This window comes from Myiozetetes cayanensis, unplaced genomic scaffold (genome assembly GCF_022539395.1).
Source record: "Myiozetetes cayanensis isolate MyiCay16 unplaced genomic scaffold, myiCay2020 scf3, whole genome shotgun sequence".
Lineage (NCBI taxonomy): Eukaryota > Metazoa > Chordata > Aves > Passeriformes > Tyrannidae > Myiozetetes > Myiozetetes cayanensis.
Window position 1 is genome coordinate 57,478,702 of NW_026087521.1, and position 27,202 is coordinate 57,505,903.

The 27,202-nt window shown below is 39.8% G+C and overlaps 1 protein-coding gene across 2 annotated transcripts in view; it reads right to left on the reverse strand.

Annotated features, from left to right (window-relative positions):
* BRAF (B-Raf proto-oncogene, serine/threonine kinase) overlaps positions 1-27,202 on the reverse strand; it is an 86,362-nt gene that overhangs the window by 40,462 nt on the left and 18,698 nt on the right. For both annotated transcript variants that reach the window (XM_050325475.1, XM_050325476.1), the window contains exons 3-6: positions 18,400-18,663; positions 2,724-2,827; positions 1,907-2,009; positions 562-710 (exon numbers count right to left, since the gene is read on the reverse strand). In XM_050325475.1, the coding sequence (XP_050181432.1) occupies positions 562-710; positions 1,907-2,009; positions 2,724-2,827; positions 18,400-18,663 (620 nt within the window). The remainder of the gene's footprint in view (positions 1-561; positions 711-1,906; positions 2,010-2,723; positions 2,828-18,399; positions 18,664-27,202) is intronic.

Consider the following 27,202-nt stretch of genomic DNA (forward strand, 5'->3'; position numbering starts at 1 on the left):
CCAGATCCTTAACCTACATCAAAGACTTACACAAATAGATCAGAAATTCAACTGAAGAACAAGACTGACTGGGACGTTTTCTTTTGTTTCTTACCTAGGCATTTATCTTGCTAATAGATTTGTTTTCAATCCCTGTAAAACCAACTGCAATTTCACTATATTCAATTGGTGTCTCTTAACATTTTTTCAGGTTGAAGAAAATAAACACAGAGTTAAAAATTTAAACAGGGGCCCTAGCCATCACATAATAAAGAACCAGTTTTGATTAATAATAACAACTGTGAACAATGAGAAGTCTGTCTGATACAATCAAGTGCTCAAAAACCCTACTCATGCTTCAAAGAAAGCACTTCATAGTCCAGCAAAGAAATATGAACTAGTTGTCTGAGCTAGCAAAGAAAGAATATGAATTAAGTAGTCTCACAAGAACAGTTGAACCCCTATATTTTTTTTTTCAGGCACCTCCTCGGACTTCCTGAATTCCAGATTTAACGCAAGAAACCACTGACAGCTGTACACTTATTAAAAAGTTCAACTGGAAAACCAATTGTGATTACTTACTCAAGTTGGTCATAATTAACACACATCAGTGGCACTTCTGTGCTGCAGCGCTGGTGAAATTTGTAGCCACACGTCTGGCACCGGAACCCCTGGAAAAGCAGCTTCCGACAGAAGTCACAGAACGCTAACGTGAAGAATGTTTTTCGTACCTACGATGGAAGAGACGGTCACAATTACACAGAGCCCTTCTGTAAACCTGAGACAGGTTATTTGCTTTTGTCTCCCTCAAATGCGCTCAACGAGCCTCTTTTTTGATGCTAGAGCCACAGTTTTATGTACCAAACAGATACGGCAGCAAATCTGAAGCAAAACTGCACTATTATCATGCTAGGGACAAACATACAGAAGTTAATGGGACACAACCTATAAAAACAAAAGCTGCTGAAATATTATCTTCTAATTTTTCCAGGAGCCAAATAACAATTCTGTCCAACACTCACAGGACTGGAAATACACATATGGCTTATATATAAGGCTTCAATGTATATTTACACATATAGTTTTAATTTTGATTACTGAAACTCAAATATTTAGAATCACAAAAGGGTGATCATTTAGAATCACAAAAGGGTGATCATCCCCAAATTACAGGGGGGAGAAATGATCTAGTTAATTTCCTAATATAGATAAACCTTGCATAGAAATACGTTCTAGTTCTGTTACTACATGTAATGATCAAAATTTCAGAAAGATATTAAAAAATGTTAAGCCTACTACATTTCATCTAACTAGCCATAGCCCAACTAGATTGAGTAAAATATTTTAAGCAGTTTGCTGATAAAATTTTGGTATTTTTAAAATTGAAATAGAAGGTCTTTCTTCCCAATACGACAAACTATTTCCAGGATTGTGTATGTAGTTGGTACCATTTAGATGGATTTTGTTTAGCAGCTTCCATTTACTTGGTGCCTTATCAGGTCAAAACATATTTGTGCACTAGCATCATTGATGATGTCAGCACTGCTCTGGGAATAGTTAGTTCATTAGTTAATTGCTGCTGCAGAGCCAGCAGGGAGGCCCAGAATACATTTCATAGATACAGCAATACTAAAATAGTAGATAGTTATTACAGCTCTGCAATGCAGTGCTGATTTAAACCCCCTACATTTATAGATTTTAGAGGGTGTATTCCATCCAAACCTTAAAGTTTTAAGGGCGATCAAGTACTCTAACATCACTTACTTCAAATACAATTCTAACTAATTCACTTAAGCTACTGTGATTAAAAACTTCTTTTGCAACTCCCACCACATGCCACAGATAGAAAATATTCCAAGTTGCTGATTTGAATTTGAAAGTACAAAGTTAATGTAACCCTCCTCAGTATCTCACAAAACGAACATACGAAATTGTGTGTCGTGAGTGGCACATTCTCCAAGACTTCCACATGCAGCTCCTCTCCCGTGAGCCAGGAAATGTCTGTGTCCCAGCCAATTGGCTTCTTCTCTCTAAAGTGCAAATAAGCCTCTCATTAGCATCGGAGCACAAGCCCTTGCACGTCTCTTGCCAACGTTGTGAGATCAGCTAAAACGTTGCACTGGGGGGGGGGTTACTACTCGGGCTCTAAATGCCGGAAATTTTAAAGGCAAGACAGAGGCACACAGCAAATAAGGCACAGCTTCCCTGGACAAACTGCATGAAGGAAATGCACCTTTTTCCAGTCAGCTCCAGTAGTAGCCGATTCCTTGGTTCCAAGGTGACAGATGCCTTTTTGATCAAATAAAGTACCTGTTGCGTAAGAGTTCCACAGAGATGGCTAATTGTATGCACTAAAATAATCTACGAAATTTTTAGGCCTGAAAACTCTTTTTTTCCCCCCAAGGGAATTTTTGTTTTTAGTTAAGAATGCATTACAACCAGGTGAAATAAAACCAAGAAGTTAACACAATCTATTAAATACTTGTTTGGTTAGCACAAGTTTGATTAATGGGTGTTTTGCCAGCAGTCTATAAGCTCATATTACTCAATATTATGCCTGAGCCTTTTTCTAGGAGTTTGCCATTCTTTCCAACATGTCTTCGAGGTACAAATTGTTCTAGTGAAAAGTATCATATAATTCTCAACTTTGAAAACAACTTCCACAATGATGGATAGAACTGGCCATACTGGGCAGCTCCAGTAAGGGATTCTAAGAACAAAAGGCCATCCCACACAAACCATACCCATCTTGTATTCTGTAAACGGCACAGCATTCTGGAATAAGACCTCTCATCATCAGAGCTTTCTTCAGGCTGTCTCGGACTGTCACTCCACATCTTGCTGGAACCTAGAGGTCAAATAGGAAAGAAATTCTTTAAAACAATTTCCAATTTATCTCCCCAAACTGACGCAAACATTTTGACCCTCAAGTGCTACAACGCACTCCTCATGATACATTACAGATCAGTAGGTCAGAGTTTTTCAAAACCTTTTCTGTAGCGTGGCAAACTTTACTGTTGAACAGTATATGTGAAATGGAGCTCAGATAGAAGAGAGAACAAGCTCTACACTTCTACTAACATTTGGAATGAAATCTTCACTCAATTCCAAAAGTGATTTTCCAACTTTTCTCAACTGGAAGAAACCGGAGACACAGCACATGGATAGTTAGTAGCTACATTACAGCTATAATTTTACAGCCCGGCCTGAACTTCACTGGGGAAACATGCCAAGTGAAATTAAGTGAAGGAACTAACTTGGACTGCACTCAAAAAACATTACTATAAAATGTAAATATTTTATTTTCTATTTGTAAAACAGAAGATAAGCATGCAAACAAGTAAAACAAAACAGTCATCTGAGTCAGGCAAGACCATCACCTCTCCCTTTAACCTATATTTGCAACTCTACAGATACTTCTTATATGAAAAACTCTTCTGTTTCACTGTTTGAAAAGTTTAGATATGTAACAGAATGGGAAGAATGGGGAAGCACACTAACACTAGCCAAACCAAGAATTGCAAACTATGCAAAGGAAAGATATTTTCCTTGCCTCTACTCTATTCCAGCTGTAGGCGTATCTTATATGAGTGAGTACATCATCCCTATGTACACCTGTGGTGTAGGTATACAACTGTACACAATCTAGGTAATACCTATATAGTGTCAAGCCATAAACCCCCAACACATATTCTGTGGTTAAGTGTAATTAAGGTGTTGAATATTATCTAATTACTATTTCTAGAACTCAATAGTGAAAATAGGCAAGACTTCAGGTGCTGTACATATTGGGACATATCCTATGATCATGGACAGAATCTCAAACACAAATCAGAAGAAAAACCCACAAACTCAACAAACACAAGAAGCCTGCCTGAACACCTGAAACTCAATTCTAGTTTGTTAGTGGCTTAAGCCAGAGCTCTCGGTAGCCAAATGCAGTCTTTTAATCAGCTTCAACTGGTTTTGGATCAGAGCCTAGTTTCTGCTCCTTGCATTTAACTTTCCATGGGTATTTAGGGGCTCTATGTCCTACTTAAGGATGACAGTGGAAAGTACCTTTGTGAACACCACTTGAGGATATGCTATATATTGCATCTATAGAACTCAAACATATGCTCTTTCAGAAGAGACAAAATAAAAAATATTTTGCTTCACCATCTTCCTCCCATTAACATCAAAGTGCTCCTTATAAGATATTTATGCATTTCATCTGGTAAATGCAAACATTTAAAGAAGAGAATTTCTCTTAATTCCTTGAAAAAAAACCCATCCTATAGCATACTGCTTTACAAACTTGATACTCAGCCTTAAGTGACTTTGGTTTTACACATTACATTCCTGTTTAATGCATCTTTTTATTACTCTAAGTAACTTCTTCCCATCCCAGAAGTTAGCACCACAGCTCTCAGTCACTTGTAGGTCATTTCTGCAGCATAAAATGTCCTTAAGTGTTACTAACACCCATCACACCCATCACTGATACTAACAGGGAACCTGGGAGCCCCTGTTATCATTAATAACGTCAACAACATTCTGTTGTAAAATTCAGCTGTCTGTTGCTTAGGTCTCTTCCAAAGTAATTGTTTACAGCAAAACCAACTGTTCATAGGGCCGTTCTGTGACTGGTATTCCCTGCTCCCAACACCTGGAAACATGGTCACTATAACTAGCACCCTTTTATGAGGCAAGAAACCATTCCCCGTGCTCTCTTTCCCCTCATTATCAACCCCTGAAGGTCCTGTCAACCAAGGAGACAAAATGAAGAGATTTCTTCTTCCCCTCGGTTCCTGGGTGCTATGCTGGCTGCTCCCTCCCTTGCCAGCCCTCAAGGCCCCAGGCACCCAGGGCCACCAGGTGGTGGCAATGGCCTGGCCACAGAACATGGGAGTCTCAGAGCTCCCACAACACTGTCTATAAATCAAGCAGCCCCCAGTCCTAAGGGGGGAACTTGGACCGGAGCTGGTGCTGCACAGTGAGATCTGGGATGCACCAGTGCCCAGGGATGTCCTCTCCCTCCTCCAAGGATTGAAGGAGTGACTCATATTCTTTTATATGAACAGTGAGTCTAGATTATGATTGTTATATTGATATGATGCATGAAAGATTTGTATTGATGTGCAAAGGGTCCAGAAATAAATGAGGTTGTATTATAAATTCTGTATTATGCTACTTATAAATTGTACAATACTGATTCTGCTTGTAAAAATCACGTGCCGTTCTAATAATAAATTCTGTGCTAATATCTTGTTACGAAAATAATTATTTAATTGTACCTATGATTAGTGCCATCATCATCATTCTGCCAAGGATCCCTGAAAGAACCTGTCTGTGCCCTCAGTGTCGGGTGACAAGTTCTCCTTGCCTACAACATACACATATTTACAAATACAGTGTAAGTATTTTTAAGGATCTGACTAAAATCTCTGAGGATTTCAGAGGTGTGCTCCAACCTCCCACACACATTAGGTCCAATCAGGAGCCATTTTGACGGAACAAGCAAGTGTTCTTTGGCTCAAGGCTATTTTTCCTCTAAGTATAGCTCCTGCTGGATTAAGGTTGAGTCCCCACAGACAATTCAGGTCTACCTTTCCAGCAACCTCAGTCACTCCACCGCAGTGGAAGAAGAAAGTGAAATACTGACAAGGTGACAGACAGACAATGGGGACGAATAGGGAAATGAAGAGAACCAGCAAAGTGGTTGGGCATGAAGCAGAAATGGGAGAAGAGAGTCAGGACAAACTTAAGAGCTGACCAGAGAAAGCACGTGTCTATTGGGAGAGGGAATTGCTATCAGCAAGCTGGTGGGAAACAAACAACCAGGACGGGGGGAAGACGGTCTGAAGAGCTAAATGAGGCAGAGGACAGGAACCAAAGATGTGATGAACTACCTTGTAGGGGAGAACTGGTTGCCAACAGTTGGGGAAGTACTGGAAGCACATCCTGAACAGGAAGCTTTCATGCTGTGATTAGGAGAAAAGGTGGCTTGTTTTGGATAAGGAGCATCAGAGGGAAGGAAGTGCCTAAAAGAAGCCTTACAATCCAGCACAGAGAGGGAAGAGGTTCTAGCTCAGGCAGAAAACTCCAAGGCAATAAGTATTAAAAGAAACCAGGTTAGTAAAATCTTGACCTAGGTGAGAGAATAGAACAAGACAAGGAGGAAAAGTCAAGCAGAGGGAAGGTGACTAACATTAAACAAGAGATAAGGAGTCTTGTGCTCAGTGGAAGACATTTTCTTCCTCCAGCACTCCATAAATAATGACAACATCCTCCAGTAACTCATGAAGCAAAGATCTGCATCAGGAACTTAGAAGTTCCAATGCTATTAATGAATTACACTGGTGTAAATGATGCCCTTTCAGGTGATTTCTAATTTTTTCCCCCCTCTTTATTTTGCCAAAAATCAAAATGTACGAAGTTACAGGATTTCTTTTAAGAGATCAATAAAGTCAGAAATGCAAACTTTCAAAACTTGGGAAGTAACAGAATGAAGGTTGCCTACAGCAATGTAAGTGCAATAGGATTATGGAAAATGTGCATGAAGCATCTTGCTCACTCATCATTTGCTATTTCTCAGTATTACTTTCCCAAGTCCCCTTCATTAAAATCCAAGCCATATTTATGCAACTTCCAATTAGAGACATGGGTAGAACATTTGTTCTCTTCACTGCCATTTGCAACAAGATCCAGCTAAAAAACAGAGACTTGTTTTGATTACTTTCAAAAATCACCACGATCCTGAATCAGCATCACATTTAGAACATTCTCTTACAGAACTCCTGAGCAGAGAAACATAAGGCTAAATTAAAAGAATTTAGTGCTAGAATAAATCCCTGTGGTATTGATTAATCATTTTCCCAGACTGGTACAGCACGGCCTATCACCATCTGTGCATGTAGCCCTTCAGCCCCCTCCTTCAGTCCCTACCAGCACCTGCTGTAAAGCAGAAATGCCACCCTACAAAGCATTCCCCCTGAAATCTGTTCCTGCCCCATCCCCTTTTTACCCCTAAAACACGGCATAGTTAAAGAAAAACCCCGCTCCAAGAAAGCGATTTGGAGAGCAACTCAGAATTAACAAAAAAACCCCAAACCACCCACTATTTTTTTTCCCCAGCTAACAGACCCTGAAGCAGGAATTTCAGAAGAGCTTCTCGCTCCCCCCCAGCCAGAAGGAAGGTGTGCAGCCCCCCAGCCTGGCGGTTCAGAGAGCCGGAGCCCTGCAGCCCCACACACAGGAGCCGGCAGCTCCCGCACGGCAGGCGGGCACCATGGCCGGTTTATCCATTCCATCCAGACTTTTGTCAGCATTCCCACACAGCATTTGAGCTGAATCACATCAGCGTTTTTTGACAAAATCGGTTCCCCACGAGAATGTTTCTTATCTGCTCCAAAATACGCACTCTTAGGACTGCAATCCAGTAAACTGAACAAAGTTTGCACTTTGTTGAAACATGGAGTGCTTAATTTTATTTCAAATCCATTTTGTGTCATCCGTTATCTTTTTATCTGCTTTATAACTAAGAGAATCTAAATACATTTCCCAACAGTTACCACCTAGAAACTCACGTTACTGAACTAGGGGATGCACTTCCAAATTGTGATTGCTAAGGCCTTTCTTTTTAGCATACTTATACACCTAAGATGTGCAGATCAGAAAAGGTTTAGGTTTTTATAGCAATTCGAAAGTTGATTAAAAAACTTTCAAAAGTGAAGACTATGCAACAGTGTGGGCTATACAATACTAAGGAATGGTACAGAAGCTGCCAACACAGCCTGTGAGGTGTGTTCAGTGTGTAGCTTAATAACATACTGGACAAAGTAGTTTACCTGTGCATCCTGAATTGGGCAAGTGGTGATTCAGGAAGACACCAAAACACATGCTCAAGTTTGCAAATGTTAAGTCCCAAGGAAACAAATGAAAATTATTCCAGATTCCAAAAATTCTCAAAGCAGTCTTACTACCTAAACAGATTAAACAGAATTATAGACCTTAATTTCCTCATTTCTTTCACTCATGTGAACTGTTTCTAAGGACAGCAAGTCTTCATAACAACATTGTTGATATATATTTAGTACTGGAGCTACAAGCATTTAAGCAATGCATAATAAATCACTTATTTCTGTAAATCAGGTCATTCCCAATTCAGTAAGAAATTCAGGGCTATGTCCCTAAATAACTCTTACATCACTCTTCTAACATCAGAGCAGAAACTGGCATAGTGTAAGTTAAAAATGCTTCCTTACACCAGCGCAGTTTCCAATATTTTAGAGCAATAAAGAGACTGAAGAGACTGAGAAACACACAAAAAAAAATCAATGTAAAGGTATTCTCTGAAAGTGGAGAGGCTGGTCAGCTGTGAGTATCTAGTATTATACTTCTCAAAACTGGTTAGCTGGCTCTATTTTTTCCTCAGCCTTGTACTGTAGTCCAGCTCACTTTAGCCAAGTGTTGTGTATGTAAGGCATGTAAGGTATGTATAACATACCTTAGAGCTTCAGAGTAATTCAAAACAATTAAGCAGACTACTGGGTACAGTAGTGGAAATATTCCAAGTAGCATGGATTTGAAATATCATTTCAAAGTATTTATTTGCTCACCACAACATATACACGCTGAAAGATCACGCTTTTACCCCTTTGATACCTACATGACTAAAACATGACAGCCACACGCTCACAGAATTCAATGTGTTGGGAGAAAAACAGGCTAAGCCATCTTTTTGCCAGATAACTAGTTTGGTCTTCCAACATTTCAGGTTTTCTTGTAAAATCCAAACACAATATCCACATTTAACTTCTCATCTTAAATATGAAGGACAAACATTTAACCAAACCACTCAGCCACTTCTTACAGCACTAAGATTAACCTCCTTTGTGGTAAAAAAACCTAAGATGATACTGAACATCACATCCTCTATAAAATAAAGAACATGGTTTTTAGACATAGCTGTTCTGGATTTCAGAGCATGAAGCTCTGTCCAACTTCCAGGAGAAAGCAGCATTTAATAAAATACTAACATGTTCTATTAAGAGTGTAAGAAAATGACATGTGATTCCATTGCATTAAACCTTGTTTCCAAGGGAAGTCGAACAGAATTTACCCATTTTACAAAGCCATTCCCATTCCAACAAACGCATCCCATTTAACTTGCAAAGACACCCATTTGCAACTCCAATGCAAGTAACTGTACTCACTTGCAGAACACAATGGGACTGACTTATGTCAGTGCAGAAATATTTTTGCAAGAGTTTACCATCACTAAACCACACCGGATCAAGCTGGTTGTGCCCAGTCAACATCAGCCTCCACACTACCATTTTCCACGCTTTTGAGGGACAGCTCCCAAAAACTGTTCAGAAGAACAGTGATCATTTCTAAGGTGACAGGAGAGAGCAGCATCACCATTTTACAATTTTAGTTAGGGTGAATACCAATGGTAGAAGTTGTGAAGACTGACAGTGACCTACTAATAAAATAAAGTTTGGAAGAGATGGCTTAAGCCTTCAGACTTGAGAGAAATGCTCATCTAGATAAATATCTGTAGTCATTCTATGGACATCAATCCCAGGACTCGAAGGTTTCTGTTGAAGTGACAAAAAAGTCTGTTGGCTGCTCTCCAAACCAAACCCCAAATGCATTAGAAATTTAAGGTATTAAATAGTTCAAATAAATCTTTGTAATAAGTCAGACCCAGACTCCACTTGCATAGATTCCTGTCTCAGATGATCGCACTCCAAATGCTTTAAAGGCAGGGTGTGGGCAAGAAACTACTGCAAAAGGGCTAAAATTCACATCCTTCTCTCAACTATTGCAACAGATCCTAAAAACAAATGAATACTTTCATGTCCAGGTAATATATACATTCTCTACAAATATTAAAGCCTTGGTTGGCTAGTTTGCTTAAACAACATATGAAGCCATGAATTTAAGTATGACTTACTAGACATGGAATTAAAACATTTATTACAATTATTTTCAGATTTGTGACTTGCATTCCATTTCACTGAGCACCTGCCTAACACATTATGATGTAAAGGAAGCATACTACAAACAATATTTTCTTCTATCATTCATTACTTTTTACCGTCAGACTTTCCATCTCTTAAGGAGTAACTAAGCACTCCTTACTTGAGGAATACTATTAAAAAACAGCGATCAATGTTGCACGAGGCATTCCAGATGACAAGTCATCAATTTTATAATGGCAACTCTTCAATATTGTTTGACTTTGCAATCTAAGACAGTGTGTCAATAAAACTGAAGTAGATTTAATTATTTTCTTTTAAACACACATGCCTTTGAATTTATCCAATATTGAGTTTAGCCTGGAGTGAGTTATCCCTGGCAGGCAGCTAAGCACCACCAGCTGCTTGCTCACTCCCCCCCACAGTGGGATGGAGGAAGAGATATTGGAAAGACAAAAGCAAGAAGACTCCTGAGCTGAGATAAAAGACAATTTAATAAATGAAGGAACAACTTTTTCTAGTGATATAGAAGCAATCAAACACCACTGGCAAACTGATGGCCGGTCAATCCCCGAGCAACAGCAACTTTGGAAGAACTCCCCTCCATTTTACTGCAGAGGATGACATTGTCTAGCATGGAATGATCCCTTTGGTCAGCTGCAGTCAGCTGTCCCTGCTGTGTCCCCACCTCAGCCTACTGGCTGGGGGGCAGTGGGAAACTGGGAAAGCCTTGACCCTGTGCACACCCTGCTCAGCAACAGCCAAAACACTGCTGTGCCGTCAGAACTCTCTCACTGACTGCTCTCAAACACATCACCACAGGAGCTGTGGTGAAGAGAGTGAAGTCCACCCAAGCCAGGCTGCAGCACAGTTTGCTGCAACACTGCTGCTCCCCTTGCTTCACTAAACACCTCCCAAGGACGCACTCTGCAGGCTTCCCTGGACACGAAGGACTTGCTCATCACAGCTGCAGAGTCCATTTCATTGTACAACTTCTGTGATGCAGTGAGATTTTCTTGCTTACTGACAGCCTTCCATTAAGTTAAATTTCTTTGCAATGAAAACTGGTAACTAAGTCTCTAATTTGATTTTGCCTTTCAGCAATTCCACAGTAGGCCGATAGCTCTCCCAGATGATCCAAGTATTTAAAAAAAGTGTCAAGTGAAGTTTACTTGAAAGTAAAATTTACGTGAAAGTAAACTGCTATTTACTTCATGCTACCAGCACCAAATATGATGCATAAAATTCCAAAGCATTCAGACACATTCAGCAGCCACCCATTGGCATAGGCTAAAAATAAACTCAATTTCTGGTGCATGTTTGGTATAACACAGGAGGTTTTGTATTTTTTGATTAAAAAACCTAATCATGTCAAACCAGGTTGTAATTAAATACAAGAAACTAGTTTACTCAGTTGTCTGAACATCCCATCTCTGAATTTTCCTTATACTTGACAGGTGAAACTGGTAGGACAGCTTGGATGCCTACAGAAATCCAGTGCTTCTACTCAGCCAGCTTGAGGCACAAACTCACGGTTATAAACTGCAGAAAGCAAGATGCAAATCTAAAGTCAAAAGAAATGCTCTGAGTACCAGATTTAAAAGCAGAACATTTGAAGGATCCCAGTTGTGCGTGCATGATGAATTAATTTATGCTAAGAATTTACATAGGACAAAAATAGCTGATTCTTCCAGTCTTCATGACTGCAGAGAAGATCACATGATTGCTTGCCTAATTAAAAGGCAGATGTAGTAATAAACCAAGGTGTGACAAGAGTAAGACACTTGAAATAAGAACTGTCCCCATGCACAGCATTCACAGTCCTGTTTAGGTTCTGTAACTCTTAAGAGTACAAATTCTCCCATTTAAAAAGTCAGTCTCACACTTGCGTTTTGAGAACTTTCATTAACTTGGCGATACATATGTAACTATGAAACGGATGTGAACCACGTCAACACAAAGTGGAAAGGCTTTACTGGCCCAAATTTATGCAGAGTTTTTATATGCATCGCCTCTAATTACTCTAAACTTCAAAAAAAAAAAGGCAAAACAAGGAACAACCAAAACCCACACAATCTTCTATAGTTGAACACAGAAGAACGGGAAAATTCTTTTTTACCCAAAGTATTATTCTTGGTTTAGAAGCTGCCATAGGAAGTTTTTAGACCTCAAGAATCTGCAGGCAGCTGAAGTACCTGGAGGCCACCAGGCTTTCCCAAAGCATGAACAGCACCAACTGTTCTTTTTTTCTTTGTTGTTGTTCCCCCTTGATTCACTGTCACTATTCAGACCACTATGGACAGAAATACAATTCAAAGTGACCAAATCCACTCCTTGCCCACACTGATAGAAAGAGAACAGGCAGTGGGGCTGCGAGAGGATCCCTTATAAACTCATGAGGCAGAGCAGTGGAGGCTCCTTCCCACTCTCACAGCCACTCCACCAGAAGACACGAAGCAGACATCTCCCCTGGAAGCTGGTAATGCACAGCAGACACCAACAGACAACACCGAAATGGAAAGCAAGAGCCATCCCCACCTGATGCCTTTCAACTGCCCATCACTTTTAACACCTGAACACTGTTTTTCTGTAACTTCCCACACTCCAGGACTCATACCATTATTCAGTACTGCTCATTTGCTTTCAGACTGTTTTTTTCCCCAAATGTAAGTACTTGGCCAGAAGGGATTTCTTGGCTAATATAAGCAACTTATATGATCTTGTTCACAAGAGTACTTGAGTTTGAAGCCCCCCTACTGTATTCTCTTCTTTCCTACCAGACCTCACTACAGCATAAGAAATCTCCTAATATTGGTCCTCTGTGCAGTTATGACCAGTTTTAGCTACTTGTTTCTATACCTTATATTAAGTGGCTTTTCTCAGAAGCCTTTATTTCCTTCAGTATAAAGTAGCATGTGGCAGACTTAAAGACCAACAGAGAGTATGATCACTCACACCACATATAACCATGCCCATGGAATGCCTCACCACAAGAAACAAATTCCTAGTACCCCTAGCACATCTTTAATGGAGACTGAACAGAGGCTTTCCAAATAGAAAACACTTAAATTCATAAAATTCCTGAGTGACAAATAGCTCAAATTTGGAAGACAACGCAGGGAGAATATCATACATGCCTGCCTTGTTCTTGTGCTCTTTCACTGTGACAAAGAGATACTCCAGATATGTCCACAAAATGTTTATTCCATTCCAGGTTTCAAAACACTTCCCTGCAGCCAGAATTGATGAGCCACAAGAAAACTGTCTAAAAATTCTTACTAATGCTTTAATGTCTGCAGTGAGCAAGCAATCTAACAGAAGAAATCCCTAAATAATACTGTTTTGTCAACTTTCATACAGGAGAGCAAAAATTGAAACCATTTTTACAATTGGGAGCAGGGATTTTTCCTTATCCCAAACCTATCAGTTGAGAATTGGTAATCCCAAAGACATACAAAAGATACTTTAACCAAGTCCTCAGAAAACACTCCCCACAAACCCTCAAAGAAAAAGAGAAGAAAAAAATAAAAATCACACAACTAGAAGCAATCCCACAAAATGCTTAAATCCTACCCTATATGCAAATACCATATTCCTGTTATCTTCACACTTATAGACAGCTTTTTATGCTCATTGCCTGGAACTCCTTCAGTTCATTTTAAAAACTTCTTCACTGTATTCTGCCTCCTACATTCTCCATACATTCTTTCAAAAGTCTCATCAGTAAATAATATAACATGCTTTTATGACATCAGAATCTCATCTACTTTCATTCAAGACTACCTCCCTTCCACCAACTCTCAGCATCTAACAATCTCTCAGACTTCTAGCAGCCAGCTGGAGATCAGAGTTCTTACTTTCCTTCCACACCCAAAAGCTCTTTCTCAATTAGCAGATTCATTACTTTCCACACCACTGCCATTTATATTCTTAGCCCAAACAAGTTTTGAACTAATATCTCTGTAAATTCTGCCACAATTTGGATAAGTTTCATCAACTTGTTCTGCAAAACAACTTTTCATCTCAGGTAGACTTTCATCATCTTTCACTTTTATTATTTCAACACCATCCTCTCTGGCCTAGAACAAAACAGAACAAACCCAGTTGCACTGACTTTCCCTGGTCACATCTGTGTGGAATGCTTCTCCAAAGGACATGTCAGTTGACCCAAGCCACTGAGGAAGGATGAAGTACACATATATATCTCTCTGCATTACAGGGGTGGGAACATCCCCTTGCCCCCAGAGAAGAACACACAATCTGTTGTTTATTCTAAGAGGTTGTTCAGAGAAAAACTTCTCTTCATCCCTTTCCAGGCCAACTACAAGGGGAAAAAAAAAAAAAAAATCTTCTGACACTACTCATTCCTTGATTCCCCTCCAGCTAACCAGTTATTTGGTTTTCCTTTCAGAAATGTTACATTTGAACTCTGCCCTGTAGCCAGCTGAATCAAAATGCTGACTTCAAACTGCTAATTGATCATCATCCATAGGCTCTACCACAGAACTGGTTAGGCTTTCCTACACTAGGAAAAGGTTTGTCCAGTGCTCTGCCTTATGGTACACATGAAGAAACTTCCCATCAGCTACACTGCCTCTGCACCAAAAACACTTACACTGAACAACATGGTCTCATTTCTCTTTACTCCATCAGCTCCCCCAAACTATTTTTCTAACTGGAGTCCACTCCAGCAGATGTATTTGCTTGACCCTACACACAAACAATACTACTAATAAACAAAACACGTAGACAACTCTCAAGTAACAAGGCAGTTGCTAGTCAAAAATGTAAGATATGTAAGCAACTCCCCCCCATTTCCTGCATTTTTAACACGCTAAACAAATAGCAGAAGGCTGTTGTAGTACTTTGGACTGCTTCAGAGTATGATCAAAGATAAATAATGAGGTTGGCTCTCCATTACCAACTCAACTCCAGTGACTTTAGGTCAGTTTAAGAACTGTCATGGCATTTCCAGACAAAAATAAATATAGACTCTTTACGATCTGACAACATTTCTCCCCTCCTGAAGTGAAGCTGTGATTGAAAGTAGAGACTGAAAATATTATTGGGATATTAACAAGGTTTTCTGTCAGAAGTGGGTATTAAAAGCAGTAAAGGTCAGGGTGGGGAGAAGATTACTGCAACACTGCAACTTTAACAGTATCTCTCATCTCCTGGCTACAATTTTGATTATCAAACCCGTTACCCTTCTTTCACAGACACATGGAATGGGGACTTGGGGAAGGCTTTAATGGCAGATAGCATATATTTTCACAAGGAATCTCCTTCCCACTTCAACCTCTCCCAAACTACTCTGTGTATCTGAACACCCTGAACTACCATCATAGCGAATGGCTCAGTTAATGGGCACAAGTGAGACACAACAGGTCTGCTTTTAAAGCCAGCGATTATGAAGGAAGACTAAGATGTGTGCAACACTTCCCTGTCCATTGTGAGAATGAAGGAAGTTACTAGGGCACAGAATCTCAGTGTTCACTGAAAAATACTGGGTGCTTTTTTAGGCTGGTAACCCATCATCTGACTACTGGCCATTAAAACTGCACTGTAAATCATGGAATCTTATGTTGTGGCACCCAAAAACGCACACAGCACTCGAGGTGAGGCTGCACAGAGTAGAGAGGGAGAATCACCTCTCTCGACCAGCTACTGATCTGTACCTGATGCACCCCACGATACAGTGAGCCACTGCAATTCCTTCTGAACTGTGTTTGCTTCTGGCATATCCTTAATTTTCAACAGACCACATGTAGGATCAATAAATATCGAAAACAAAGTAATTACATTAAGAGTCGCCATACAAGAAATTCTTGACTTTCTCAATAACATGAGCACTGTCTCAAATTTCAGAGAAATGAACTTCAGCTCCAAGGCAAATAACCCCAACACTCAGACTTCCTATAAGAACCATTTCCCAGCTATAAAACATAGTTAATTTACTAGTGTATTAAAAAAAGAGTTCAACTTAGTAATGCACCTAGATCCAAGCAGTGTGTAAAACTGAAGTAAAAAGAAGTCAGTTCTCTCCCTGAACCAAAGCCAAACCATTAATCTGCAGTATCTGCTGACCAGACCTTACCTCATTGCAGTCTACACCTTTCTTGTGAGGGGAAAAGGAGGGGTAGGCACTGATCTCTTCTCTGTGGTGACCAGTGACAGAAACTGAGAAAATGGCCTGAAGTTGTGTTAGGGGAGGTTTAGGTTGGGTCTTAGGAAAAGGTTCTTCCCCCAAAGAGTGGTTGGGCACTGGAACAGGCTTCCCAGGGAAGTGGTCACAGCACCAAGCCTGACAGAGTTCAAGAAGCATTTGGATGATACTCTCAGGCACATGGGGTGACTCTTGGGAGGGTCCTTGCATGGCTAAGGGTTGGACTTGATGATCCTTGTGTGTCCCTCCCAACAATATATCCTCAGTGATATATGTCCAACTACTTATTTAGAATAACATTTTCAACCCAAATCCGGTCCCAGCAGAACTGGAGTTGACTTGTACCTTGCTATACAACATACAAAGCTGAATCCTGTCAACTTGAGCTTCCAGTGATCCCACAAGTAAGCTCACACCTCCCTTCATCTGCAAGCAGATGTTCCTTTATCCACATGTATCTACAGACATACCACATCCGACATGAAAGGAACTGACTACACCAGTAGCCTGTCTCCTCCTTTTTTTGGTCCTTTTTTTTTTTTTTTAAAATCACAGCCCAAGACTACAGATTTTCCTGAAGCTTCACGCTTAGTGCTCCACAGTTATCAAGCTGGAAACAAGATACAGGGTTAGACTTGTAAGGGAAATAGTGTTTAGCCTCCAGTAGAAAGCTGAGGACAGAAGCAAGAGCCTCTCTGACTACACCCAAGTTAAACAACATTTGCTTCCCCTACTTGGGAAAGCACACCTAGATTCAGTGCAGGAAAAAAAAAACAGGATTGAGAAGAAGGCAGAAATGAGGACAGATAAAGCAGAAAGAGAATATTGTAGATGGGGGAAAAAGCATATGAGTAGAATTATATTATGTGGCTCAGAGAGGAGGACAAGAGAACACACAGGAGAGATAGCAAAGGCAATGCAGAAACAACACAGGAAGCGATATCCTGTTACCCAATGTAGGAGACAAACAAAACCAACTTGTGAGCCCCATGACAAGGGCTGCAGCTCCAACAGCCAGACAGGGTGGGACAGAACACATGAAGATACCAAAATCCAATACCTTCTCTCCAGATTAGTACTATGTGCCTAGACATACTTCAACATGAGACAACAAAATCACCCAGCTTAACACTACACATCTGCACAGTGGTCACAGTTTACATTAAACTCCCATTCTCTAGGTCCAAAACCAAATAGTACTTTCAATCTTTAACAAATAAACAATATTAAAAAAAAAATCAGGTGAAAACAACAGGCCTCACTGTGAGTCTTTTGTTTAGTGGGGTGGGGGAAGGATGGAAGTCAGAGCCCAGAGACAGCTGATACCTGTCTGACTGCTGCAAAAAGCACTGTTTTGGCATGGACAGTGGTTGCCCATTTATCTCCCCCTTCTCTGGAAACACAGTTCCCTGCTAAGTTCAGAGTATGGCCCGCCTTGCAAAACAGAGCCGATACTAGGGCTTGTCAGCAATGTCATGTATCACAGTTTTTAGTGTATTACCCTAAAACACATTTCAAGGCTCTTTGGTTGGCAGCTCTTAACCGATAAAGAAGTCCCTCCTACAGCAGATAACTGAATAGCCAGCAAAAAATCAACTGCTCTTCCAAGACTTCAATAATCACATTGTCAAAACTGATAAACATCAGGTTTTGAGCAGTTTGCATGCAACACTTCTTGACCCTCCCAATAGCAACTATGTCCCTCCCCATGCCAGTTCTCTACACTGGGCTGGGGCCTGATGCCATCAGGGTCCCCACACGAAACACACCACAGTGAGTGGGGAGGAAAACAAAACAAACAAACACTGTGATTCTGCACAGACCTCCTCAGCTGCAGGAGGCTCCTTCTTGCTCTAAAGCATTCAGGGCTTGCAGTAACTTTGACAACATAGAAAACACTTCCCCAGTCTTGGCCTGTTTAACTAATCAATACTTCTGTACAATACAGGAAACAGAGTTTCCTGCCCCTTCCCAACAATTGTAAAATGGTAATTACTATTTAACCAAGAAAGCTGACTTGAGAAAAATATTTCTGGAGTTATCTTCATTGCTATAAAACTCCTGAAAGTTTTCTACTCTGCATTACTGCTATAATGGACTTCTCTGTGTTAATCCTGTCAAAAACATTCAACAGATCAAAGCAACGGAGTGTGGCAGAGCACAGTGATCGTGACACCTCTCTGACCTCCACACCGGTATTTTTTCAGCTCTTAACTTTTGCATACAGAGGGAGAGAGACACAGGAAATACTGAGCTTAAAGAGTATGTGAATAGAAACTGACTCACCACAGTCCTTTGCTTGTTGGGCAGGAAGACTCTAACAATAGGCTTCTGTGGAGACTTGGGGTTATTCCGTGACATATCAGCAGGGTTTTGATAAACTGAAAGGGATGAAGGTGCTACAGAGAGGCTAGAGGAGGAAGATGATGCAACTGTGTCTGTTGAAGCTGAACTGGAGACAGAGAAATCAGTTCCATTCCCCATGGACTCCAGTAACTGCTGTTCTCTCTGCTGTAGAGCATCAAGCTTGCTGGTGTACTCTTCATAGGCCTGTGGAGGAAGAGCAGCTGTTGTAATCATGTAGTAGCCCCAGACAAAATCAGAAATCTAAATTCACAACAAACATGAAATGTAACATTTTCTAAACCTATTCAAATTTCTCAGGAATATGAACAAAATAGCCTGTTTAAATGTTTCAGTAGGACACAATGAAGAAACAGTTCCCAATACATTATGTTAAACCTTATGAAGCAACAACTAATGTTTTAATAAATTAAATGAATCAATGGATAAAAGAAATTGTAAGTTACAGCTTCAAAGCACCTACTCTACAGAGTCTAATTCACAACCACTTTAAAAATAAGACAGAAATCTTTCACAAATGTTGTCAGCTGCGTTGCTGAATTACTGTGCTCCCGATAAATTTTTCATCCTGGTGGAAAGACAGCTAAATACATCTAATGCAATAATTAAGAGAAAGCTCAAATCTGCTTTTTACCATCTGTATCTGATAACTCACCCAGCTCACTGTTCACCATCCTCCCCCTCTAGCACTGTCCTTTCACACCAAATAGTACAAAAAACTTCAGCTACAAAACATCACAGTTTGCCCTGTTTAAAAGTTATCCATAAACACGTAAAAGTGATGCTTTGAAAGAATTTTTTAACACCTTTTGATTTTCCGCAATTTTATGTAAAATCTGATTACATAGTGATCAAGTTTTTTAAACAAACAAAAAAAATCAGTATTATTAAATTTTCCCACTGTCTTTATTAAATGTAGTAAAGTTAAACATTATTGCCAAGACCTATAATACAAACACATAATCAGTATATATTTTTCTTTAAATTTTGTTTCCCACAGCTTTGTAATACGTAAATTTTGATCTGTATCCAATTATCAGAACAATTCCTTCAGCACATAAATTAGTACAGAGTATCTCCAAAAACCTGAATCAGTTAAGAAACGTGTTTCACCCTACAGATGCTGGCTATTGGGCAGTGTTAGCCAAGCACATGTTTAGATCTTTACAGGAAACAAGAAACAAAGATCTTCCAAACCTAACATTTAAGTAGTAGGGAATACAATCTTCTACTTTTCTCTATAGTAAGATCTACACAAAGTCGCATAAATTTTTCAATGATATTTTCAAGTATATTTACATAAAAGAAAGATACCTTTTGGTTCTTTTGTTATTTATTTGCTCTCCTAAAGTTCTCTGTGCACAATATGTTGCTAATTAAAGTTACAGGAGAACTGAACTGACCAACAATTGTCTGCAAAGGTCTACATGAGGAGAAAAAAAATTCAAATCAAGAGAAAGAATAACCAGCACTCTGTAGTGCAGGCACAAGTACAACATTTTACTAGGAATTTATTGGTCTGGATTGGATGTGCAGGATTCTCACCTAAACCAAACTGGTTTTGTTGAGTATAAAAGCAGCTGGTCCCTCACTTTTTATGAAAGTTTAGCATCCTCCCAGTAGGACATCTGCTCAAAATGTATCATCAACCCCACAATGTTAACAAAGAAAATGGTAATTTGACAGTGAGGACTAAGAAAGGAAAAGCACTTTAACGAAGGGTGGTCAAGATCAGTTTAAGATTCTAAATTTTACAAGTTCCATCTTTAATAAATGGACATATGTTCAGAAGCTGAAAACTACTTAACTATTTCCTTTAAAAACTAAGGATGTTGGGTATTTCACAAGTAGACCCCAAACTCTGAGACTAAAGACCAAAACATTTTCACTCTAGCACCAATTCTACTGTCAAAAGTAAACTGAAAGGTTACCCAACTATAAATAATGGCATTTTTTGGCTGTACAGTAACACAAGTGTGTCTCTCCTACTTCCAGGATCAACTTTCCATGGAAATTCAAGTAAAAGCTCCAATTTTCAGTAAACAAAAATTAAGAAACATAAACTGTTACTATTTCACCAATAGTTTTCTAAATACTTACTTCCTTTTCTCATGAACATTGCAAAATATTATTTGAGCACACGCAACATTGCATTGGTTCCGGATACTTGCGGGTTTAGTTCCTTCACAAAACTGCACACATCTTTCAAAATACTCAATCCTACGATGTTTACACTGGCAGCTTGATCTGTCAGTAATGCAAACTCAAAGTCAAATGATTTATCTTAAGAGAATAAACAGCGAGTATGGAAAGCTGGGAGCTGCTGCTGCTTTGAGTTTTATACCACTAATTTCTGCAAAAGGCTCTCCACTTTTTATGAGGACAAAAGCTCTCAGGTATTATACTGTTACTTGGTGTCATAGCAGAAGATCCCACAGCAAAACATAACAAAATATGTTAGTAGACTTTAAATATATTTTCCTCTTAAAAAAAAACAAAAACAAAAACAATACCTCTTTCTATACAGAAGGAGAAGCAGTGCATGCAGCAGAAACACAATAGCTCCAATAAAATCTCATTTCACAAGAATTAATTACTTTGGAGAAACAGTGGTTTCATCTGGTCGCCGGCATCAATAGACCTTACACAGCCAAGAGCACCAAGTCAAGACAGAATTATCCCATGGAGTTAAATTCAAAAAGTACTGCAACAGCAAAGCTGACCTATGGCAAGTATTTCTAGCTAAAAGAAAGATGATGTTGCAGCATTGGCCTGTGTGCAAAACAGACCTGCAGCAGCACGGCCACCTTAGCAGACAGATATCAACCCCTACATAAACGTTCAGGTCAGTCAAGGCCTTCTGAGTCAACTATGAGGTTTATTTCTGACAGTGTTTTTCAAAAACAAACTAAAAAAATAAATTAAAATGAAGTTTATGCAGCATCTACAGCATGAAAGAGATTAAGATGAACATTCGAACAGATCATTAAATCAAGGATTTAAAGGTGTTCCAGAAGGATGTATGAAATCTGGACTGCAAACGCATCAGTTTACACATTCCCATTAAGAAGTGAGTAATGTTCAACATAAAACTTAAAACTTGCTTTCACCTTGATAAAGAATCATACAAGAAAAAAAAAAAAAGAAAAAAATGTTAGAAGGTATCACTGCAAATCATCTGGTCCAAACACTTGTTTAGCACAGAAAATATTTTTAAGTTTAATCAGGTTCCTCAGGGCCTTGCCAAAGCAAGTTTTGAAAGTCTCAAAGGAGGGAGAGCCCACAGCCTCTGGGCCACCAGATACAGAGCTCAAAACTCACTCTCATGGTGAAGAATCTTCTCTTATGAAATTCACTTGATGCTGTGACGTTGCCTCTTCCCCTTTTGCTGTCAATGTCTGGGAAGAGGGTGGCCCTCTCTTCAGGTTCAAAGAGCCTGCAGAATCCTCCTTAACTTTCTCTTCTCCCTGCTAAACACCACTCCAGTGCAGCCCCACAAGTAACAAGCAGATGGGTCCCTCTTCACGCTGGGCCCAGTGTGCAGTTTGGTGCGGGGATCATGAGGGAGGGTCACTGACAGCTCAGCTTGCTCCCAGCTTAGTCCGAATTTCAAAGGTACAGTCTTTCATAAAGTTAAGTGAAATATCTGAAAAGCTGAACATTAGATGCAAATTGGCACAACCCGTCGATCTACACATAATTCAATGGCTATTAAAAACAGAGCAAAAAGTTAATTTAAATTATATTGCATATCACTATATATGCACATCATATGATAGTCTCACACAGGCGAGAATACTCCTGAGACTTCATTTAAGTAAAACGCATAAAGGCCTGATAAGCTGCCAAGTCCAACTAAAGCATTTCAAGATGGCATGTTTATATACAATATGTATACATGCCAAAATACAACTGCTGTTGTATCCTGCTGTATATATTCTGCAGTTGTAACTGTTGCATATATTCAGGAGCAGCAGCCTTAAAGTTACTTCTTAAAAGTTGCAACCTATTGACAAAATAAAAACTGACCTCAGAAGTCAACAGAATTCAGAAGATGTTATATAGATGTGCCAACAGAGTTCTCTTGACAAGATGAGGACAAGGGATTTTCTCAAAAGTATGTGGTTTTTTTTCTCTTGCATGTAATTATATTTGAAATTTGCTTTCTTGGGGCATGACCAGGCTATACACTCTAATAACATCATCTAGGGATATGAAAAGCAACAAGTTAACTTTTTCCCTTAATAATCTGGGAGAAACCCAAGTAGCAAAATATGATTTCTCCTTCTCTCTGCTCTCTACCACATCAGGTTAGAAAGCCAGTCTCAGCTCAAGCAGACCAATGGCTTTACCATGCTCTCTCTCTTCCTCAATCAATTTTAGATAATACTCACACACTGCAAGACTCTTAAAAGCCTAAACTACAGGTTCCTGGTCTTTGAGACTGAGACTGTGTTTCTATTTAAAAGATGACTGACCTTTTAGGCTGTTGATTAAATGCAAATCCCACTAACCTAAACGGGAGCTGAAGATAGACAGTAACATACGTCACAATTTCTTCATTTAGTAAGACTCCTAAATCTGTACTTAGTCTAACTTTAGACACTCCAGTTTTGGTCTAACATATTTGAACAGCATCTGTTAGGAGCCTGGTAAAAACCACTTTGAATTTCCCCAGAGGGCCGCCAGGTTTCCCAGTGCCTGTATGCAGTGTTAGCATTTTCCTGGAATACCACAGTCTGAAACAACCTGAGATTCCCCACTAACATTTGTTTCTGACTGTATCTGCCTGCTGTTGCAATGAGCATACTTCAGATCAGCGGAGAGGAAATCTTCTTTAATTAACTAATTTGACCCCCTGAGTGGATTCTTCAGATATACAGGAATAAGGAATTAAATACTCTCCTGACATTCAACAGCCAAACTCTCAAAAATGGGAACAACAACAACAACTCTGAACAAAACATGTCCAGGAAAAGAGAAAGTTAGGGGAAAAAAAATAAAAATCACAGTAGTTGGGACAACCATACCTCTATCTCCATGGTTCTCATTTTAAATTGCTTCCAGGAGTATGAGTAGGAAAGAGGTTGATTCCTTCAAGACAAAGTTGACTGAGCTTTAAAACTTATTTTGACACCACTATCATTCTCTGCATTTGTATATGGTCTTATTTTGTGTGGAGTCCAAATTAAAAAACAACAACAACAACAAAAAACCAAAAACAACAACAACAAAAAACCAAAAACCACCAATAAACCCCACCAAAAACAAAACTAAAGACCTCTCAGCTTACTCTTGGACCACTACCTGGAGTAGTCTACAGGTTCAGGATGCAACTTCACACCACACAAAGAACTGTTAACGTGTGAATGGGTCGATACTGTTCGATTAAGTTCTCACAGGTGAGTGTTCAGAGGTAATACTGTACACATGACTCCGAGGTAAAAAGGGCACACAGTGCAACTGGGAATTTTAAATAGGTACAGCCTCCCTGAACAGTCACTAAGAGTCTACAAAGGCTAACAAATCTGATTAAGTCATTTATGCACGATCCCTCCTTCTAAGTTTGAGCTGGCTGCTTTTGGCCAGACTGGATCTGCACAACCCATTTTGATTGGTACACTGCATTTGTTGCCAATGCACAGGTCTTTACTCTCCTTTCCCTAACTCAGGTTATCCTTGTCATCAGTATTTCTGTTGGTAGAGACAAAAGAAACACAAATTTTGATGGACACAAAGAACATGCAACTGTGTATTGTAATCAGTTTTCCTATGTGAATCCCAGGTTTTCCCAATATCATAATAGCAGCCTTCTTTGCAGTAAAGGTTTCCAATATTTACAATGCTTAGACAAACCCTTAAGAAAAGGGTTTTTCCATGGTGAGTCACAAACTGTGTATTTTGGGAAACAGCATTTCAAGGACTGATATAACGCACTAAGAAATTATGTGGGAAGACAAAAATCATTGATGTTTTCAGCTGCTGAGATAGAGAGTGCTTCCAAAAGTGTGGTAAAACCTACTCAAACTCCTGCAGCCTCTTTTCCAGAACAAAATAAAAATGCTATTATTGATATCTCTACATCTACTGAGTCAAGAAGTTATTTCCAATATTTGGAGCACCTCTCCTATGAACATAGGCTGAGAGATTTGGGGTTCCTCAGTCTGGAAAAGGCTCCAGGGAGACCTTACAGCACCTTCCAGTACCTAAAGGAAGTCTACAGGAAAGCTGGAGAGGAACTCTTTACAAGGGCACGTAGTAACAGGACAAGGGGGAATGGCTTTAAACTGAGACATTAGATATTAGATTAGATATTAGGAAGAAATTCTTCACTGTGAGGGTGGTGAGGCGTGGAACAGGTTGTCCAGAGAAACTCTGCAAGCCCTATCCATGAAGTGCTCAAATCCAGGCTGGATGGACCCCCGAGCAACCTGGTGTAGTGATAAGGTGTCAGTGCCCACGTCAGAGGGGTTGGAACTGGAAGATCTTTAAGGTCCTTTCTAACCCGAGCCATTCTATGGTTTGACAGTGATTTCTGGGGCTCTGTTAGATCTGAGATCCATGCTCACACACAGGGAATAGAAGAAGTTAAGAACTAGGATTATCCAAGAAAGAAATTTAGCTAGAAGCCATTTCTGGATTTAAATACAGCCTTTGTTTGCTAGATTTATTATTTCTTCCAGACAGGACAAACAGAAAAGTTTTCCTCACAATCATATTAGAGAACATCGACAAGATTCCCAAAGCTATTAGTAATTATAACGATTAGAATAAAAATTGTGTGGTTAATGACAAATGTTCTTTCTTCTGCTCATTTTGTTTCCTACCCATGTACCTTACAGACACACTCAAAAGTGTCTCAGCTTTGTTCTCTTTCCTCAGTCCCTATTTTCTTGCTGTGGGAGGACCAAGCCAAGGGGACTCACTGTCCCCAGCTTCACTTTAAATTTTCCACCCCAGGCTTGCAGGTTCTGCTCTCTCCTCCTGCTCCACAGTCACCTTTGTAAGACCATCACCGATGAGTGATGGACCAAGACAGGGAGATAGTCCTGAATCCAAGTACCCCTGCTTGCAGGAATAATTAAATATATGTTGAACTCAACATAGCACATGTCAATCACTTTCAATATTTCAATAAAACCATTCCTCTTTTATAGTCAGTTGATGAAACCTGAAATGATGGCTGCAACAACAGCTGTCAGTTTTAAAGTTCTTTTGATGTAAAATGCATTGACACCCTCTGCTGAATTTAAAAAAAAAAAAAAAAAAAAGATCTGGGGGAAAAAAGAATTTTGTCTTTTCACTCTCAGATGAGCAGAGAAACAAAAGCTTCTATTTCTTGAGCAACTGTAACTAAGGCATAAATTCCTTCTTATTTTTAAATGAGGTGTATGTGTTATATTCCATGCACAAATAATTTTACTATACCCTTTGAATGCTCAATTTTCAGAATTTTTTTTTGTTGAATTCTTCAGCTTTCCCACGTGCTTCTGTTTCCCCTCCACCCCTTCCTTTCACTTTTAATTGAAAAGTAATTTTGTTGCCAGGTTGAACCACAACTCCACTTGACAGGCCTACAGAGGTAGCTCCAGCACAGGGTCAGGAGCCAATGCATGGATTGCAGCAAGTTCTCTAACATGAACACTTATATGTGTAAGAAATGAAGGATATAAAAGCCAGACAGGAGTACAAAAGAACCAAACAAACCCCCTGGTACTGAAACTCCATGCACTAGAAGATGGATGGATAGCTGTCAAACTTGTCACAAGCATACAAAAAAACATGGTTTTGGTGAAAGCTTTACAATAAAACCAGATGTTTGCAACAGTGAAAGGCAGCATGGATGAAAGCAAAAGTGTTCATTTGCAGGTACTTACCTAGCAATTAGCTTTGGCTAATTCCAATTTTTTCCAAAAGAAGAAGACAATATGCTTGCTGATAGCACTCAAAAGATGATCAACTGTCACAATCTACAGTAAAGACCTTAAGAGTTGCTCACATGTTAGGGAGATGCAAAGAGATCAGAGCAGCAGTAGGACTTTAAAATCAATATCAATACAGGATGATGGAGGACAAAGAGACTGAGAGCAATCACTGCAGAGTAGGTACTGGTGGATGACACGGTGGACATGAGCTGGCAAAGTGCACTCATGGTCCAGAAAACCAATCTGGGCTGCATGAAAAGAAGCAGGTCAAGGGAGGTGATTCTGCCCTTTTACTCTATTCTTGTGAGACCCCACCTGGAGTGCTGCATCCAGCTCTGGGGCCCCAACATAAGGACACAGCCTGTTGGAGCAGGTCCAGAGGAGGGCCATGAAGAAGATCAGAGGGCTGAAGCACTTCTCCTATGAAGAAAGGCTGAGAGAGCTGGGGTTGTTCAGCCTGGAGATAAAAACCCTCCAGCAAGACCTGACCAATAACTAAAGGACCTTTCGATACTTAAAGTGAGTCTATAAGAAAGATGGGGACAGACTTCTTAGCAGGGCTTGTTGTGACAGGACAAGAGGTGATGATTTTAAACTAAAAGAGGGTAGATTCAGACCAGACATAAGGAAGAAAACTCTTACAATGGTGGTGGTAAAACACTGGCACAGGTTGCCCAGAGAGGTGGTGGATGCCCCATCCCCAGAAACATTCAAGGTCAGGATGGATGGGGCTCTGAGCAATCTGACATAGCTGAAGATGTTCCTTCTCATTGCAGAGGGGTCTGAACTGAATGACCTTA